Source organism: Octopus sinensis, linkage group LG13 (assembly GCF_006345805.1).
Source record: "Octopus sinensis linkage group LG13, ASM634580v1, whole genome shotgun sequence".
NCBI lineage: Eukaryota > Metazoa > Mollusca > Cephalopoda > Octopoda > Octopodidae > Octopus > Octopus sinensis.
This window is the reverse complement of record NC_043009.1, coordinates 19,183,242-19,201,358: the sequence shown is the minus strand read 5'-3', so window position 1 is coordinate 19,201,358 and position 18,117 is coordinate 19,183,242. Positions and strand designations below refer to the sequence as shown.

The 18,117-nt window shown below is 32.1% G+C and overlaps 1 protein-coding gene across 4 annotated transcripts in view; it reads right to left on the bottom strand.

Moving 5' to 3' along the window:
• The window catches only part of LOC115218681 (WSC domain-containing protein ARB_07867), a 73,450-nt gene that overhangs the window by 31,730 nt on the left and 23,603 nt on the right, over positions 1-18,117 (bottom strand). For all 4 annotated transcript variants that reach the window (XM_036508175.1, XM_036508174.1, XM_036508176.1 and 1 more), the window contains exons 4-9: positions 17,998-18,117; positions 14,110-14,271; positions 13,117-13,247; positions 8,953-9,091; positions 8,379-8,399; positions 7,467-7,600 (exon numbers count right to left, since the gene is read on the bottom strand). The exon at positions 17,998-18,117 is cut by the window's right edge and continues 114 nt beyond it. In XM_036508175.1, coding sequence (XP_036364068.1) covers positions 7,467-7,600; positions 8,379-8,399; positions 8,953-9,091; positions 13,117-13,247; positions 14,110-14,271; positions 17,998-18,117 — 707 coding nt within the window. The remainder of the gene's footprint in view (positions 1-7,466; positions 7,601-8,378; positions 8,400-8,952; positions 9,092-13,116; positions 13,248-14,109; positions 14,272-17,997) is intronic.

Here is an 18,117-nt window from a genome sequence, read left to right as displayed (position 1 = left end):
ATTTTATTTTTTCCCCTTTTTTTCCGAAAAGAAAAGCCCTACATTGTATTTTGTCCTCTCTGTGTTCGGCCCTGTGTGGCTAATAAAGAAACTTATCTCTCTCACTCTATCTCTCTCTCTCTCTCTCTCTCTCTCTCTCTCTCTCTCTCTCTCTCTCTATATATATATATATATATATATATATATATATATATAACTTGTGCGTGGACACAATATAGAAAGCAAGTTCAATCTGTAGTCTCGGGGGGGGGGGGGGCAAAAACGTAACAAATATTTGGCTACGTATGGGCATGATCCGAAAAGTTCAGTCCTTGAATTCAGGCATGTAGCAGGGTCTAGGCTGCTTTTCCAGATGAGCCATCTTTCCATATCACATAGACCGCATTTTCCACTGCCGTTGGTGTAGGGCTTACACTTGGCTAAAATCTTCCAATGGATGTTGTAACTGACACATTTATGTTTTAATTATCATATATGACTGGATAATTTGGTCGTTTTCATTTTGTCCCTGTGCTTAAAGCTCATGGTGTGATTATTGAACCGGGCCTTGAAATTACCCTGTGTAAGGCCCACGTATTTCTTCGTCGAAACCGTGTCTTTAGTAGGTATAGAGTCCACGGTAACTTCGTAGATGATGGTCTCGGACATGAAAGCTCCATTTAGCGGGCACAAAGCACACATTTTTATCCCTGCATGAACAGCTGGTTTCGTATTGTGGTGTTTGTGTGTTGTGTGCGATTATATTTTTAAAATTGATAGTTGAGCTGAAACTAATTTTTAAGTTATGTCTATTGAAGAGCTTCCTGTAAGTATGGTTGACTGGAAAATGTCTATCTATCAGTACTAAGAAATACTTGCCTATATTGAAGGTTTCCCCCGAGACTACAGATATAACTTGCTTTCTATATTGTGTCCACGCACAAGTTTTTATCTCATTATACCTTTTACTTATATTTCATATATATATTTTTTATTTTATTTATATTTTTTATACATATATTTCTTACATATTTATAGAGATTTTGGTTTATAGGTTTATTGCTTATATATTTTTTACACATAATTTTTTCTGTATTCTACCTTCCACCTTGCATTTTTCCCTTTGCGTGTATAGACATGTATATGGAATCCTTTGTGCGCGCATGTGAATGTGTGCGGGTATGTGTGTATATATATGTGTGCATGTGTGCGTGCATGCGAGTACGTGCGTATATAGACGTATTTTTACTCAGTGTTTTTACACATTTTCCTGTATTTTTGCCCTTAGCCGGGTCTTTTTGTGTTAGACGTATGTATAATCCTTTTTGTGCGGGCGTGTGTGTGTGTGCGTATATAGACGTGTGCGGGTATGTGCGTATATGGGCGTGTGTGTATGCGTGCATAAGGGTATGTGCGTATATAGTCGTGGTTTACTCTTTGTATACTCCCTTATGTCTTTTTTCTGTATTGTTACTCTTAACCCTGTTTTTTCTTGCGCTTGTGCGTATGTAGACGTGTGTATGAACCTTTACGGTGCGCGCGTGTTTGTGTGTGGGTGTATATGTATATGTATATACATTTGGCGAAGGATGCAAGTGAGGATGTGTACGTTTTCAAGTGAGGGTGGATGAATGTATGCGCACGCACGTGGGAGTGCGGGCGCACACCTGTAGGTATGAACAGGCGCGCTTACGCGAATACTATGAACTTTTAACCCCCTTACTTAGTGGTCATTCGAATAGCTCTTTTGTCTTAATAACGGTCAATCACACAGTAATTTCCCTTTGTATAACGGTCATTTTTCATAGCGTTTTTCCGATGGCCGGATAACTGAAGAGATGGCAGCGTGGATTTCCACCTCGGCATCCGAAACTCGTAGTTTTATCATGGATACTGAATAATTGTCACATATTACATTTAGCCCCCGCCCCATATTAAAGAAATGAGAAATATGGATGGTATTATTGTACAATCAGATAAAACTAGGAATCTCTATAAATTGGATGTTAAATTGTATGATAACCTTTTAGAGATAGAAATAATTAAAAAATATAAAATTGTTCCAGATAGTAAACTTTATAATATTAATAAGGCCTTTAAATTAGTAATGATAAACTATGAATTGGATAATAAAACTGAACCTTATGTACCTATGCACCCTAGAATTACTCTGAAAGACCATAAAGATAATTTTTATTCAGACCCTAAAGTTAGATTAATTTGTCCATGTAAATCTGACCTTGGTAAATTGAGTAAACTTATTTTAGATAAATATATTAATAAATTAAATAAACTTAATTACTTAAAATTATGGTTTAGTAATGATAATACTTTGAATTGGTTTAATAACATTAAAGATAAAAATCGATATAAATTTATTCAAATAGATATAGATAATTACTATTCTTCTATTAATGAAATTGTGTTTAATAAGGCCCTTATTTTTGCAATGAATAAAGTGGGAATGACATTTGAAGAAGTTAATGTAATTAAAATGGCTAGGAAATCGCTTATTAAATATAAAAATAAATTATGGGCTAGGAAAGATACTAGGGACTTTTTTGATATACCTATGGGAGCACCTGATTCTGCACAAGCTACGGATTTAGTAGGTATTTATCTTTTATCTGAACTCCAATTAGAAAATTTAAAAATAGAGGGTGGTTTATATAGGGATGACCTTCTACTAATTACTAAGAATTGCACTAATAGGAACCTAGAAGTATATAAGAAAAAACTTTATAGTTTCTTTAAAAGATATGGTTTAAGTATTACTATATATAATGAGAATTTTAATGTTAATTATTTAGATGTTAATTTTAATCTAATTACAGGTAAAACACAACCATATCATAAACTTAATGAGAACCTAATGATATATAAATGTTAAGAGTAATCACCCACCATCAATTAAAAAATCGTTGATTAATAATATAGGTAAACGTATATCATTACTTTCTTATGATTTAGAGATTTTTAATAAACATGCTCCTTATTACAATGAGGCCCTTAGAGAGGCAGGTTATAATAGTAATATTAAATTTTTTATTAAAAATAAAGATATAACTATTAATATTAGAGATAAAAATATTAATAATAATTATAATAATTTTGTGATAATCTTAGAAATTATAAAAATAAAAATAATATAAATAAAAATAAGAATAAAAATAAAATTAATAACTTTAATAATTCTTTAAATGTTAATTATAAATTTAAAGCTAATAATAATAATAATAATATGATAAAGAATTATAATAATAATAATAATAATAATAATAATAATGACAGTATTAATAATAATAAGAAGGAAAATAAGAATAAAATTTGGTTAATAGTTCCTTATGGTGCTCAAGTTAAAACGAACATTATTAAAGAGATTTTAGATATTATTGAACTATTTATTCGAGATAATCGTAAATATAAAAACATTTTCTCTAGTAATAATTTTGGAGTAGGTTATTCCACCACTAATAGTGTAGGTAACATTATTTCTTCTTTTAACAAATTTAAACTGAATAATTTTTATAAAAATAAATTATATAATAATACCAATAATAAAGATAAGACACTAATTAACTGTACATGTAGAGATAAAACTAAATGTAAATTAAATAATAAATGTGATATTAACGATGTAGTGTATAAATGTATAGTTACATTACATGATGAGAATAATAATAATAATAATAATAACTCAAACGCGATATATATAGGATCCACTTCCTCTAAAATAAAATTAAGAATCGCACAACATATGAATTCATTTAAAAATAAAAACTTAATTAACTCCACTGGACTTAGCAAGCACATTTGGGGACTTAAATCCCCAAATATTAATTATAATTTATCTTGGGAAATAATTAGTAAGACTAAATCATATAGTATAGGAGCGAATTTTTGTTATTTATGTTCAAATGAGTTTAAGGAAATTTTATTTTATAAGCATGATAATTTAGTGAATATCTGTGATGAGCGCAAAATAAAATGCAGACACAAGTTACTTTACTTATATAATAAATTTCTTGATAAATAATGAAGATTTCTTAGCCTTAATTAGCTCCTTATTTGTTGTTTTATGTAATAGTATTCTAAATATAGCAGGTGATTTGTAGTATTTATTATATTAGTTTATTTTAGTTATTTAGTTTCCGTTTTTAATTATAGTTAGATTATATATAGTTGTTCATTTTATTACTAAATATTTTATTACTAAATATATTTTTAATAAATATTTAATGGTTTATTGAATATAGTCTGGTAAGTAACAATTTTATTTATTTTATATATTTTGTTATATTTCTGTTATAACTTCGTTAAATTATGATTTTTGTTATATTAATCTATTTGTATGTAATCTCTTAATATTTGAAATAGATTTATTTAGTTGTTTATTTAATCTATTTTATTTAATATAGAAGTATAGATTAGTAGATTAATTATTTAGATTTAACTTAATACTTACCTCTATTTTGTATTGTAGTATGAATAAAGACATTTATATATGTATTTATTATATGATATATGTGGTTGTGTGTGTATGCATATATGTGTATATGTTGATGTGTGTGTATATATATGTATATGTATATACATTTATTTATGTGTATGTGTGTGGTGTGTGTATATAGGTGTAAGTGTATATATTGAGTATTGTATGTATGTACATGTATGTATGAGTGTGCATATGTGTATGTGTGTGTATATGTGTGTGTATATATGTATGTATGTGTGTATGTATGTGTATATGTGTATGTATATGTATATGTATATGTATGTATATATATATATATGTATATATATATATGTATATATATATATGTATATGTATGTATATTTTTTTATATATTTATGTATACGTATGTATAGTTATACTACAAATTTTGATAAGTATTTATAGATTTGGTTATGATCACTAATTTTAGCTTATAATTATAAGGGCATGGGAAAGACTTTATAGTATGTTGAGGGGTTACTATATAAATAAATTTTTTATATATTTATTAATCATATAAGATTTTTAGAATATATTTAATAATTAGTGGTTTTTAATCATTTAAATCATTTAATTTATTTTGTATTAAGTATTATTTATCATAGTTATTTTATTAATAAATATTATAGTATAGAGAGATTTTATTCTTTATTTGTGACTTCATTCTATTTACAATGATAAACAAATAATTTTCCCATTCACAATCTCATTAATAAAGCGTAGGTTCCTCACGCGTAATGAATTCTTCAATAATTAATCCTTTTTTTTTTTGCTAATAACGTAATTTCACGAGTATTCTTATAAACGCTGTAAAGACGTTTTCCGATTCAAAATTTTAGTTCATTGCTAAACCTCGCTAAGATAAGTATGTATTTATTTAAGATCTTCAAATTGTAAATTTTAATATTGTATAAGTCTTTGGAGTAATAATATTTTCCTTATGTAAATATCGTTTTTTGATTTTGATTTTTCCAGTTTCAGCTAATGAGCTGTGGCCATGCTGGGGCACCGCCATTTTGCTGGGGCACCGCCATTTTTTTATGTAATGATCCAATTATCGTAATTTTCTATATTATTAGATATTAAATTTAAGTTTATTCGTAAGATACTATTTAGCGATAGATTTGTTATTTGATAGCAAGCATATGAGGTGTATTAAGTTAGGCTTTTGTATATACATGTTTTAATAGTATTAATTGTAGTTTTAAATTTATAATTAAATTAGATAAACTTTGATAAACTTAGATATGTTTCGACCAAAGATTGGTCCAGACCATGTCTAATTTAATAGCATAACTTAGTTATTTCTTTAAATTGATATTCGCTAGTTATTCCCATTGATAATTATATTTATAGTATTTATAGTATTTATTCGATACTATATTGCTACGAATTGATTATTTCTATAAGTATTTTACATAAAATTTCCGAAAGTTCGTTTAAGTTTGTTTATTTGTATTTTGAAATTAGCTATTTCATCTTTAAATATGAAAAATTAAATTTATAGAGATTATTTTAGATCTTAATTATAATATTTATATACATTTATATATTTTCATTGATAATTTATATATATTAGTCATTTTTAAATATTTTTGTAATTAGATATAGACTAATACCGATATTAGATTATTGGTGGGTTTCCTACCTTATAAATTAAAATTAATATTCAACATTATAGTCGATTTTGATATAATCATAATTGTTAAGTTCTATGTTTCTAGTTTGATAATAGAGTTTATTATAAGTAAAATTATTATATTATTTATATCTTTAAAATATTGTTTAAATATTTCTGATTATATTTTAGATATTTCAATTACCTGAAGATTGACTGTAACCATAACTCGAATTATTACGAATTGGACAGCCATGAAACGATCGTAGTGTTTTACTCATTATCTTTTATGAAACTTTTAATACTTTTGATATATATTTAAAATAATATAAATTCATTAATTTTATGTATTGGCTTAAGTTTTTCATTGTTTGATTTGCCTGATAGTGGTTTTATCTCTAATTTAATATAATATAATATTTTACTATAAGATTGGATTTAATCCTAAATCTGATTTTTCCCTGTAAGTTTGGATTTATTCCCTAATATTTTATTATTAATATATATATATACATATATATATATATATATATATATATATATATATATATATATATATATATATATATATATATATATATATATATATATATATATATATATATATATACACATATACATATATAAAACAAGTTTGAAATAAAAGAAAATCCTAACAATAATAATTTCAAATGACATTTCATTTCAGAAAAGAGGTGATCTTAAATGCTATTAACAAATTGACATGTCATATTCTTAATTATTTATATCTCACTCGTTAATAACGTTTATGCTTATATCATCATCCTTCGATTTTTTTTAATGATGAGTTTTAAAGTTTCTGAAAATAATTTGCGAATCAAAGAATATGAAGTCAGTTTACAATTCATATGAATTTTGCAACGTTTGTAATGTTTTAACGATAGAAAATATAAAATGTTACTGTTAAAAAACAATGTTATATGCAAGGGATTGAGGAGAACGACTGTGAGATGCATTCACGGGTCTGTATCAGTCCGATAAATGAGGAAGGGAGAAAATACAACTCTGATGAGAAACCAACTTCGAAAGATCTTTATTTAAAGAGGTCAGATGAATATTTCTTAATGCCACTTTATAACTTATTCAATTTTAAAACTCTAAAACAAGAAGTTACTTGCAAATTTCTGATGCCATTTGAAAATTGACTAATTATCTCATAAAATGTGTTCGGGTGTATGTGCGACACTATCAAATTATTTTCAAAGTAATAAGTTTTATATAAGCAATGAGATGGAACAATAGAAAAATGGGTTTAATAATGTTTTAAAGTGGTAAGTTTCAAGATAAGTGTAAAAACACTAGCAGATATTTAAGAAGTCTGGACAAAACTGCGAAAATAGCGAATGCACTCACCTGCAATCCAGCATATTTGTAATTCCATCTGCCACATTTATTTTGACAATTCTTTATAGTAAGATTTTCACTCATCCAGATTCTGCTTGTCATTACCCTCGATATGGCTTTATCATGAAAACAGCCGATGTAGTCTGCTCATACAAAATAATTAATTCATTTGAGTGACGAAATATTTTTTTTTACTCTAGGTATAAGCCCCGAAATTTTTGGAGAGGGGGCCAAGGTGAAAGGCAAAGTCGACCTGGGTGGAATTTGAACACAGAACGTAAAGACAGACGAAATACCAATTTCTTTACTACCTACAAGGAGCTAAACACAGAGGGGACAAACAAGGACAGACAAACGGATTAACTTAACATCGACACCAGTGCGTAACTGGTACTTAATTTATCGACCCCGAAACGATGAAAGGCAAAGTCAACCTCGGCGGAATCTGAACTCAGAACGTAACGGCAGACGAAATACGGCTACGCATTTCGTCCGGCGTGCTAACGTTTCTGCCAGCTCGCCGCCTTACAGTGATGAGATATTGACTGTTAAATATATGCGAGCTGATAAAAATCACGGCATATCTGTGAACAATAAGACGAAAGAACATATGAGAAGGAAGCACAAACAATGATTTATACCAAAGAACTGTCAACGAAGGAGTCTATTTATGCCTTCACCCGATCTGCTGGCAATAGCAGCCGAATCGCTTTAAAATCGCAGCTTTCCATCTTAAAATAAAGAGGATACGCAGAATAATGTAGTTCAATTTAGACTGGAACCAAAGAAAAGACGGATAGTCATGGCCGGAACAGCTTTGATTATAAATTTTCTTGATCAGAAATGACCTATAGCTAAACAACTGATCAAAAACACAACAAATATCCAACAAATTCAAAATATATTTTAATAGTTTCTTACCTTGCTTCTTTACAAAAGGAACTAAAATTTAAAAAGAAAAAAATATTAATGTACTTGAGGATGACAATATCATTTAATAATTCTAATAAAGTTATAGTTTAGTAAAGTGTGTTTAAGAATAAAAGGAATTTCATAATATCTGAGGGCAGTTGTTTCATGTTCTGCGGATATTTCATGTTCTGCATCTGTTTCATCTTCCTTCTACCGGATCGTCATAAAAATTAAGAATACTAAGCATGTGATTAATGGGTGTCTTAATGCTGCTATTTTACTAACATTACTTACTAATGGAGTGAAATAGCTTTAACGTAGAATGGAACATCATGTTGTGAGTTTGGTGTCAAGTCATTGGCCGATCATTTCTTAAGTTGCCTTCAAAATCATGACTATGTTTAGTATGTTTTTTGTAGGCGTTTGCCTGGAGTTTTAGTCTGTATTACAGTAACTGCAGAGCTCGCATGGATGACATCTAAATAGGAATGTGTTCGTATGTGTTAACAGTATAAGACTGTGTTTTTTGTAGTGTATTGCTAAGTGGTTTTATTAAAGAACAAATAGGTGCGAAATTTCTTACCTGAAGAATACACGGATAGTGTAACGTAACGGCCTCCACATATATCGGAAGGCTTACCCGGACATTTGGAGTAACATTTGGACTTATCCAAGGCGCCGTGTTTGCTATAGTTATTAGCACAATAGCAATAAATTGAATCCTGAAAGAATTTGGGAATGTTTTAATTAAAATTTGCAGTTTTGTAGAGCGCTGAACAATAGTCATGACGTATTTAGTCATGTCCCTTTATGCCAGAGTCGATTTTCGATAGAAATTATTTCGTCTTAAGCATTTAATATTGCCATCAAGTTAGTGAAGGAATTTAAAAATCGGTAACAACCAGCAAAAGAAGAAAACTGAGACATAACTTATTTTATTAAATGCCGAAAGTTGAAGTTTTTTTAAAAATCCAATTTCTAATAATCTTCCATAAACTAAATGAAAGAATTTCTCTTAATCATTTACATGTGAGCTTGGGAGATCTAAAGCGCCTGTAAAAATCGGGGCGAACGATTATTAATAACAAAGAGCTGCTTGAAAGGAGTTATTTCTCATGATATATTGACACACTTGTTGATTGCACAGTTGTGTCCCTTGCATGGAGTGCGATTAATGCGTTAATTCATGACGTGCAGAGGAAAGCTTGACACTATTTTAACAAACAGTTGTTCGGAAAACCATGAAAATTATGGTACCTCCCTTGATTTTAGTATTTTACATTCTTCTCTTGCAAAGATTAAGCTAAGTACCCATTTCAGCATAAATCATTATTATATAATTGACATAAGATTATTACAAGTAAACTAATGATAAAACGAGTCTATCAGTTGGATTCTTGTTATGTCAATTGTATTACTATGTGGCATAAACAAGCATGATCTCATTTCATTCACAACTCCTTTATCATAGTAATCTTGGATCTTTGCACGAATTATTAGCCTGTGATCATTAGTATCTGGAAATACTCCCTAAAAAGTCGGTTCTTTTTTTTATACTTGAGTGATGCCATTTTATCTCATTTTCAGGACATAACTTTTACTTGTTTAATCTCATCCTGTCCATCAATTTACTCTTTGTCGTTAATTTTCATTTCTACCTTCAATGCATTCCTCTGATGATCTATCAACATATAGGATTTGTTTAACCAGGTGTTCACCTATTGCTTTGCTGGGCTCATCCCATTTTTTCGTTTAAATGAAATGGATAGCTAGATATTTCTTTCTAGTAAATATGATGAAATAGTAGTCGAAACTATTCGTACCACCCTTACATCCTCATTGGGACCTAACAATAGGCATTTGTCCCAGATAATTGAATATAAATGTAAGAAAATTGCTACTTGAGTGTATTATATTCTTTTATTTGTTTCAATCCATGGTTTGGCATCATGCTAGGGTATTGCCGCTAATATGCAAGTTTGCTGTACATACTATTCAAGTCTAAGTCATTCTGAGAACGATGCAGATATTGGTTGTAAAATCTGGATGAAAATATGCCTGAAATCATCTAAATATATGTTGAACGAATTGTAAAAGAACAACTATACATAGAAAAGAGATGTATAGCCAGTAGATTAATTGCTCGAACATAGGGAGAAGGATACTACAGCTGAATTTGGGAGTATTTGAAATAAGAATATAAAAGAGTAGTGAAGAAATATGTAATGAGTGTCATAGAAAAGGCATTAATTTACAGCAGATAATGTCTTACTTGACTTACACTAGAAATATCCATGATTGCCCCAAATTCTTATTTGTTGCCCAGCAGAATATAAAGCTTTGATGACAAATTTTACTACCACTATAAAAAAGATTCCACTATAGCAGGGTGGGCAATTGTTTTGGCTTGGTGGGGGGCACTTTGAGAGGGCCGTGGTTTGCAGAGAGCTGCACCTTCTATAACTGATTGTATTCATTAATTACCATTCACTTCATTAAATGCGAAGTGCAAATTACGTCATAGTAATAAATAAAATGAAAAAACAGTGGTACACAGAAAAGGTTTCATTAAATCTATCTATGTGCAAATTACACGCCAGCTAGCACAAATAATTTAATGAGACATTTACAATTCTTTTGAAATTGGAGAGTGAGGGTGGTGTTGAGATCCTCATCATTGCCTGCAAGTTTATGTCAGCCACATTTTTACTCTTGCTGATTTTCAAGCAAGCAAAACTTTGTTCACAAATATATGTGAATCCAAAACTAGAAACATTTTCCCAACAACTCTTTTCAACATGCATATTTGTCAGTAGATAGAGATTTGTGAATTCTATCAATGTCACAGAATTAAACAATTCTTCAGCGTGTGATCTGACTGCACGTCAATTAGTTCAAGCTTCACCTCCTCAGGCGCTGTATCAGTATCAACTGCAAAAGGATAAGGTAGCAAATTGAAATCAGGCTCAATTTTCTTAAAGTTCTGAAATCTTCTGGTGACCTCATCCTCCAAACTCAGCAAATGATCCCTAATCTGGGAAGAACACTTGCAGGCACTTCTGTTTTCTTAATAAAGGGAAATGACAAAACTTTGCCCTCACCTGCTTGCCTTGCAAATAGTCCTAGTTTTGTTTTGAATGATCTCACATGCCTAAACATTTCATGTACAAAACAACCTCTTTCCCTGCAATGTCACATTCAATTCATTTAATTTCTCAAACATATCAGCTGCAAACATCATCTCCTATCTCCAATCCTCACATCCCATTTTGGTCAAAAAATCACATGAAAGCCCCTTCATGTCCAGAAAGAGGAGGATTTCATCTGTAATTCCCAAAACATGTTTTCAGCATTTTCCCAGGCTCAATAACTGAACACTGTTGTGGTAAATCACATTCCATATCCTCAAGCAGAGGTTTAAATTGTGTTAGAGAGAGAGCGCCCTTGCTCTGATTGTGTTCACCACGCTCCTTACAGGATCACACCACATCACTAGGTCCAGTGCAGCTTACAGAGGCTTTCCTGATGCAAAATACAATGAAAAAGACAAGATATCATTGTCTGGGTATTCTGTTTTAACTTGTTCTCTGAAAGTTTAATCATACCTACATTTTTTCTGGTAAATTCTTTGGCCTCATCTGTTTTAATGCTTGCCATTCTATCCATGACAAGGCTCTTTTCTCCACACAATCCTCAACACGTTCATACAAGTCCTGTCCACGGACCAAAGATAAGTAACGTGTAGGTCTTGGTTATTAGAGCTCTATCCGGTGCCAACGAAAGCCAAACAAAAATTTTACTCGCTGACTTTCGTTGTTCTGTTAATTCATCCTTCTTGATAATGAAATGGTTTCGAATTTGCTTCTTGCATCAGGGCACGGGACGCTTGCGCTAGCTCTCATCCGGTTGCCAACGGAAAGCCAAAACAAAATTTTAATACGCTGACTTTAGTTTGTTTGTTAATTCATTACTATTAAGTCTATGTGCCGTACCATAGTCCTTCTTGATAATGAAATGGTTTCGAATTTGCATCTTGCATCAGGGCACGGGACGCTTGCGCAATCTACCAAGCACTGCTTAATAAAACTCGCCATCAGAAAATAGCTTGTTGCTTTTAGCGAGATTGTATGCTGCCATGAAACTTACCTCTGTAGCACTATCTCGAAGTGTCGATTGCTTTGTAAATATGGTCTGTTGCTTCTTCAGCTTCGTAACACACTCTGCAGCTTTTTTCCTGCGGTCTCCTCGGACATTTCGTTACCAAACGCGCCATGTTTTGTTTGGTGGTGTCGTTTCGATTTGATAGTAAACAGACTGCCTTATTCCCTGAGTTACTGAACAAATATTTGTGCGTCCAGTCTTCATTGAACGCACGGCATTTTTTTCGATTTTGCGCTTTTAGGAAGATTCCATGTTTTCACGGGTCGGAACGTTACAGATCTTACTGTTGCAAAGAGAAAACTGTTGCGTATGAAAGGAGTGCGCATGTGTATAAACAGGCACATGCGTAGTAGGTATCCGCCTATTAAAACACGGGGCTAATTTTCTGTGAAACAAAGGAAGCAAGTCTCTGTTCAAGTTAGCTTTGGTACTAGCAGTTTACTGTGATCAGTCTACGAAATTATAGACTTGGAAAATTATTTTGCTGAATGCTTCCGCAGGCTGTATGCAGTCCGCGAACGTGAATTACCCACTCCTGCACTATAGCACCTGTAAATTTATAGATAAATTCGAATGAATTACTTACTTCCAAACCAGCATATTTGTATCCCCATTTTCCGCATACTACTCGACAGATTTTGGCTGTCATTGCTTGATTTTCCCAGACTTTACTTGGCATCGCCCTATCTTCAGAATCTTTGAAACAGCCAATTGCACCTAGTAAAAATAGACAAATCAAAAAGCATTAATTTATTCCAGTGTATTGTGATTGATGTCAGTGCTTAGTTCCGACTTTTGTCATATAACTTCATTCGATCTGTTTCATTGTAAGAAATCTTTATTATATCTGAAGTTGCTGGTAAGTTACCAAAGAACGAACTTGAAACTAACAATAGATTTACACCTCGGTACTATTTCAATACTTATCTCACGTGAGAAAAGTATGAAAATCACAATTCATTCCATACACAGAATTGATAATAAAACCAAATTTCAAATTAAGAACTTAACGGTCAGTTTTCCTTTGATCCTTCGCTAGTAGTACTAGTAGCACAAATTGGTTTCAATTCAATAAGCTGCTGTAACTCCTCGGAGATGCAAATACCATACAAAGAGATAATATCGAATACATTTCAATTCACAGAGAGTTAAATCATTACACTTCTTATCAATATTAATGATTTATATCAATGTAAAAAATATTATATTCTCATATTCTTTAGGTATTTTAAATTATATTTCTGACCACGAGTATATGATTGCGTGTCCTCAGGCCCCTCTACAGTATATAACAACGCAAAACTACAATCTAATGGCATACAATTCCTTGCTATGTATTACCAAATCATAAGTATGCCACGCTTAAAGAAATAACCATGGTATTTGGTTTTGGTATCTCATAAAATTACAACTTACAAATCGGAGGGGGATTACTGAATGAATGAATTGAGCTGTGAATGATAATAGCAAAATTCGTGAAAGGAACACTTATAAAGTAAAAAATTATTTCAGATTTGTAAGATTAATTTTAAAAGTATCAGACGATGGGGAATATTGAAGAAAACAAAAAATTATTTACCATCAAAGGATGACATACTGGTAGTTGTTGCTGTCGTTGAATTTGTAATCGGATGCTTTGTTATAGTTGTGGCTTTAGTTGTGTTTAGAACTTTAGCAATTGTCGATGTTATTTTTGCAGTAGTTTTTTCTGTAGTAGAAAGTGTTGTTGTTGTAACCATAGCTGTAGTATAATGAGAATGTAAAAATCAAATTATAAATATCTTGACCAAATGGCTGTTCAAGTACTACTTTTTAGTAATAACACAAGTAATTGCACTGTGAAAAGAGAATAACACCACAAATGAAACGTAGTTGTGGCTAAATGTTTTTAGAAGCGGGCTAAAAAGACCACGCATTATTTCAAATTTTGTTGATGTCTTTTCCTTCAATTATCTATTTCAAGGTACATCACGACTGCAATCACCTATTTGCAGGCATAGTCACGATTAAGGACTCTGGATAACGACGGCAATAAACTGACATTTCTCATACACTCTGATGTCATTTTGAAATAATAATTTCTCACTTAAACAAAGCTGGCAGTGAAGATTTGTGCGAAAACTGTCATGTACATAAAAGGTAGCATAGTGGAAGATCGAACTCACTACAACAATGTCCAGTCTCCAATGTCTGGTCAATAATAATAATAATAATAATAATAATAATAATAATAATAATAAATAATAATAATAATAAATTCAAACCCCAAAGAATCCCTCCCAACACGCGGCTATGATGCTCCCCCACTACTTCTGCTCATGATCAGAGATGCACACATCGTCGGCCACTCAGGGACATGGCCAACTGGTTAAGGTCAAACAACTGACAAGCAAATCTGTGGTATTGAGCAGAATATTTGCTGTAGCCCATCTTTTATACCAAGACAAAACAATGTACATGTTAACACTTCCAACCAGTTAAGATCAGAAGCCATGAGAGCCACTGTCTAGTGCTGCATCAAGGCGTATTATTATTATTATTATTATTATTATTATTATTATTATTATTATTATTATTATTATTATTATTTAAGGCGGTAAGCTGGCAAAATGTTTAGCTGAATTTTATTCGTCTGTATTTTCTGAATTCAAGTTCTGCTGAAGTCAACTTTGTCTTTCACCCTTTTTGGGGGTCGTAAAATTAAGTACCAGTGAAACGCGGGGGTCGTTGTAATCGACTAGTCCCCTCCCTCAAAGGAAGAATAGAAGCGGAAATGAAGTTGAAAATGTGTACGGAAAAAATTAATTATATTTTAAAACATAGGAATACACTGGACCGGTTTCACTATACACTTTCAAAAGTGTATAGTGTAAGGAACTATGTCTATATGTGGGTGTATATAAGTGTGTATATATGTATGTATGTATGTATGTATGTATGTATGTATGTATGTATGTATGTATGTATGTGTGTATGTGTATGTGTGTATGTGTATGTATGTATGTATGTATGTATGTATGTATGTATGTGTGTGTGTTTATGTATGTGTGTGTATGTATACACATACACCCATGTATATGTGTGTGTGCATATGTATATACATAGGCATATCTCTATAAATGTGATTAAAGGTGCCGAAGCACCTACATTGCTAGAAATAAGAGTTATAAACTCTTAATGCTGTATATAGCTACACTGACAGGGGAGGTAACCACTCCATCACCGTCTCTAGAAAGACTAAACTAGGCCTAGTTTCACCAAGTGACTACTCAAACGTTCGATGATTTGACTAGTTCCGTCTGCCAGTATATATATTTTTTACCATAAAAATTTATGAGTGATTTTGCGAAATGCTAATGCATATACTAGGCGCAATGTATTACCATGAAGGAACAATTTAATCGTCACTAAGTGTGACTAACGGTGCCGAAGCACCTACATTACTAGAAATAAGAGACAGTCATAGTAAAGTTGGTCTGTTAAATCTGTTATGTTGTATTTGCTTGCTTTATATCCAGCAACGCCTATTTATTCTTTTGTTTTGAAAAATTCTACTTGTACATATAGAAAATCAGTTCCAAAATTGAGTTGAAGGTGGGTCGGGTATGAAGCATTATAACCATTCTCTTTTCGGACCACAGGATGAAGATGCATTTTTCAAATATGACCTGGTGCGATCCATGATTTTCGGTTTCATATTGTAGTTTGTGGTGTATTAGTCTTTCTGTGATAGGTTATATTAAGGCAAACTAGTGTCTGCTCTTCTATCTATAATTCTGAAAGAATGGATATCCTGGCAGATACTAGGTTTAAATGAGTTTTCAATGTAGTTAAATATTTCAGCTTCAAAGTTTGTTGTCTTAATGGATTTAACACTGAAAAAGATTTAGAAGCGGTGTTAAGTGAAAGGTCTCGGACGTCGATTCCGACTATTTGTGATTCGAAATGAGATGAATAGGGGTAATTTTGTTGAACAGTCCCTAATATCTTTAGCGAGTGTGTTTATACTAAGGCGAAAAGTTTGCCATCGAGGTTTGTGTGGGTAGTGAGTCTGAACTTTAGCATTTTAGGTTTGCAATGTTCGTGCGAGGCAGATTTGTTGGTTTTATTCCTTAGACAATGGATATTATCTTTGAATTCCATCAGCATTGACATATCGCTGTAGTACTGGGGTGCGCTGGTGAAAATAGCTCAGGTCAAGAGTGTGCTGCTTTACTCAGTTATTGATGGTGGAAGGTAATTTGTTGGGATCTTTGTTAAAGTATGGTAGTTTTTCATTTGATTTTCTTAAGCGTTGCTAATAACTAAAAATGAAAAACCACCTAGGCATGCGATGACTACTAATTGCTGCAGCACTGCAACCACATGAATAGCCAGATAATCATTGGGGCATGTATGTAAAACTAGAGAAAATTAGCCTCTTCCAGACAAGCTAAAAAATACATACATTCAGAAATAAATGCAGCAGCAACAGCCACGATACCCTCAAACTGAAATGCACACAACCAATATCAAATGCAAAAAGAGAAACTGTTGTACTCTGATCGACTCCACCTTGGCCTCCCCCAGTATCAACGGAAGTATAGTTAACAGTTGCATACAGAGGAGAATGAGAGATTATTCTAAGACTGTCATACTGCATCCTATATGATTCCCTATCATTACATAGAGAACTTCTGTGAAACGCCGAAACACCCTCAAGATTCAACGCTCCAAAGCACTTTTAAAATACCCACACTCTCTGCACTTGCCAGGAACAAAGTACAAAAATAGTTGCAAAGGAAACATATGCACACACACAAAGAAACACATGCACTCGTAAACAGTTGAACATTCAATGTTCATTGGCCTTATTATGCTGGAAAAATAAGTGCAGTGGATCAACAACTGAAAATTGCACTGTCCACCAGACTCCGCTAGAGTGAACAAATATACCAGACAGTGAGGGGAGTGTAACGTGTTCAGACTGTCACATGCAACACAGCATATGATTTATCACTGTATGTAGCAGTATGCAATATAGTTCTCAGCTAGGCGGAGCCACGATATAACTGGGTAGATCTGCGGTTTGATCCTCGTTGACTGCCTGCGAACCGAGGACTGCTGAATCAGAGGTGGCAGTAATTATACAATAGCTACAACCACTACGCTTTGGTAGATTGATATAAGGATTGAACTGGTTAGTTTTTGACTTTCATAACCTCATTTTCTTCGAGGTGAAGACGAATTGAACTTATATGTACGAACTGAACTTATTCAAACGATATTCACATAATAGTACAAAATTGATAGTCGTTATTTTACAGAACCACGTGTATTTATAATCATGTATAATATATTTAATAAATTAGTATTAAGTAACATGCACTGACAAATATGGTTGGTATAAACACTACATAATTGATGAGTGAAGTTTCTTTTGTCAATAGCACTCATCAACCATAGAATCACAACATACAACACATACCTCTATCGATCTGGTAATAATTCCAGCCATGTTTACTCTGCTCCAAAGTCGAGTTTAAATGGGAGGCACTCGACAGGTCACATTTGCGGCTTCCTTCTTTGAACTCCATTGACTGACACT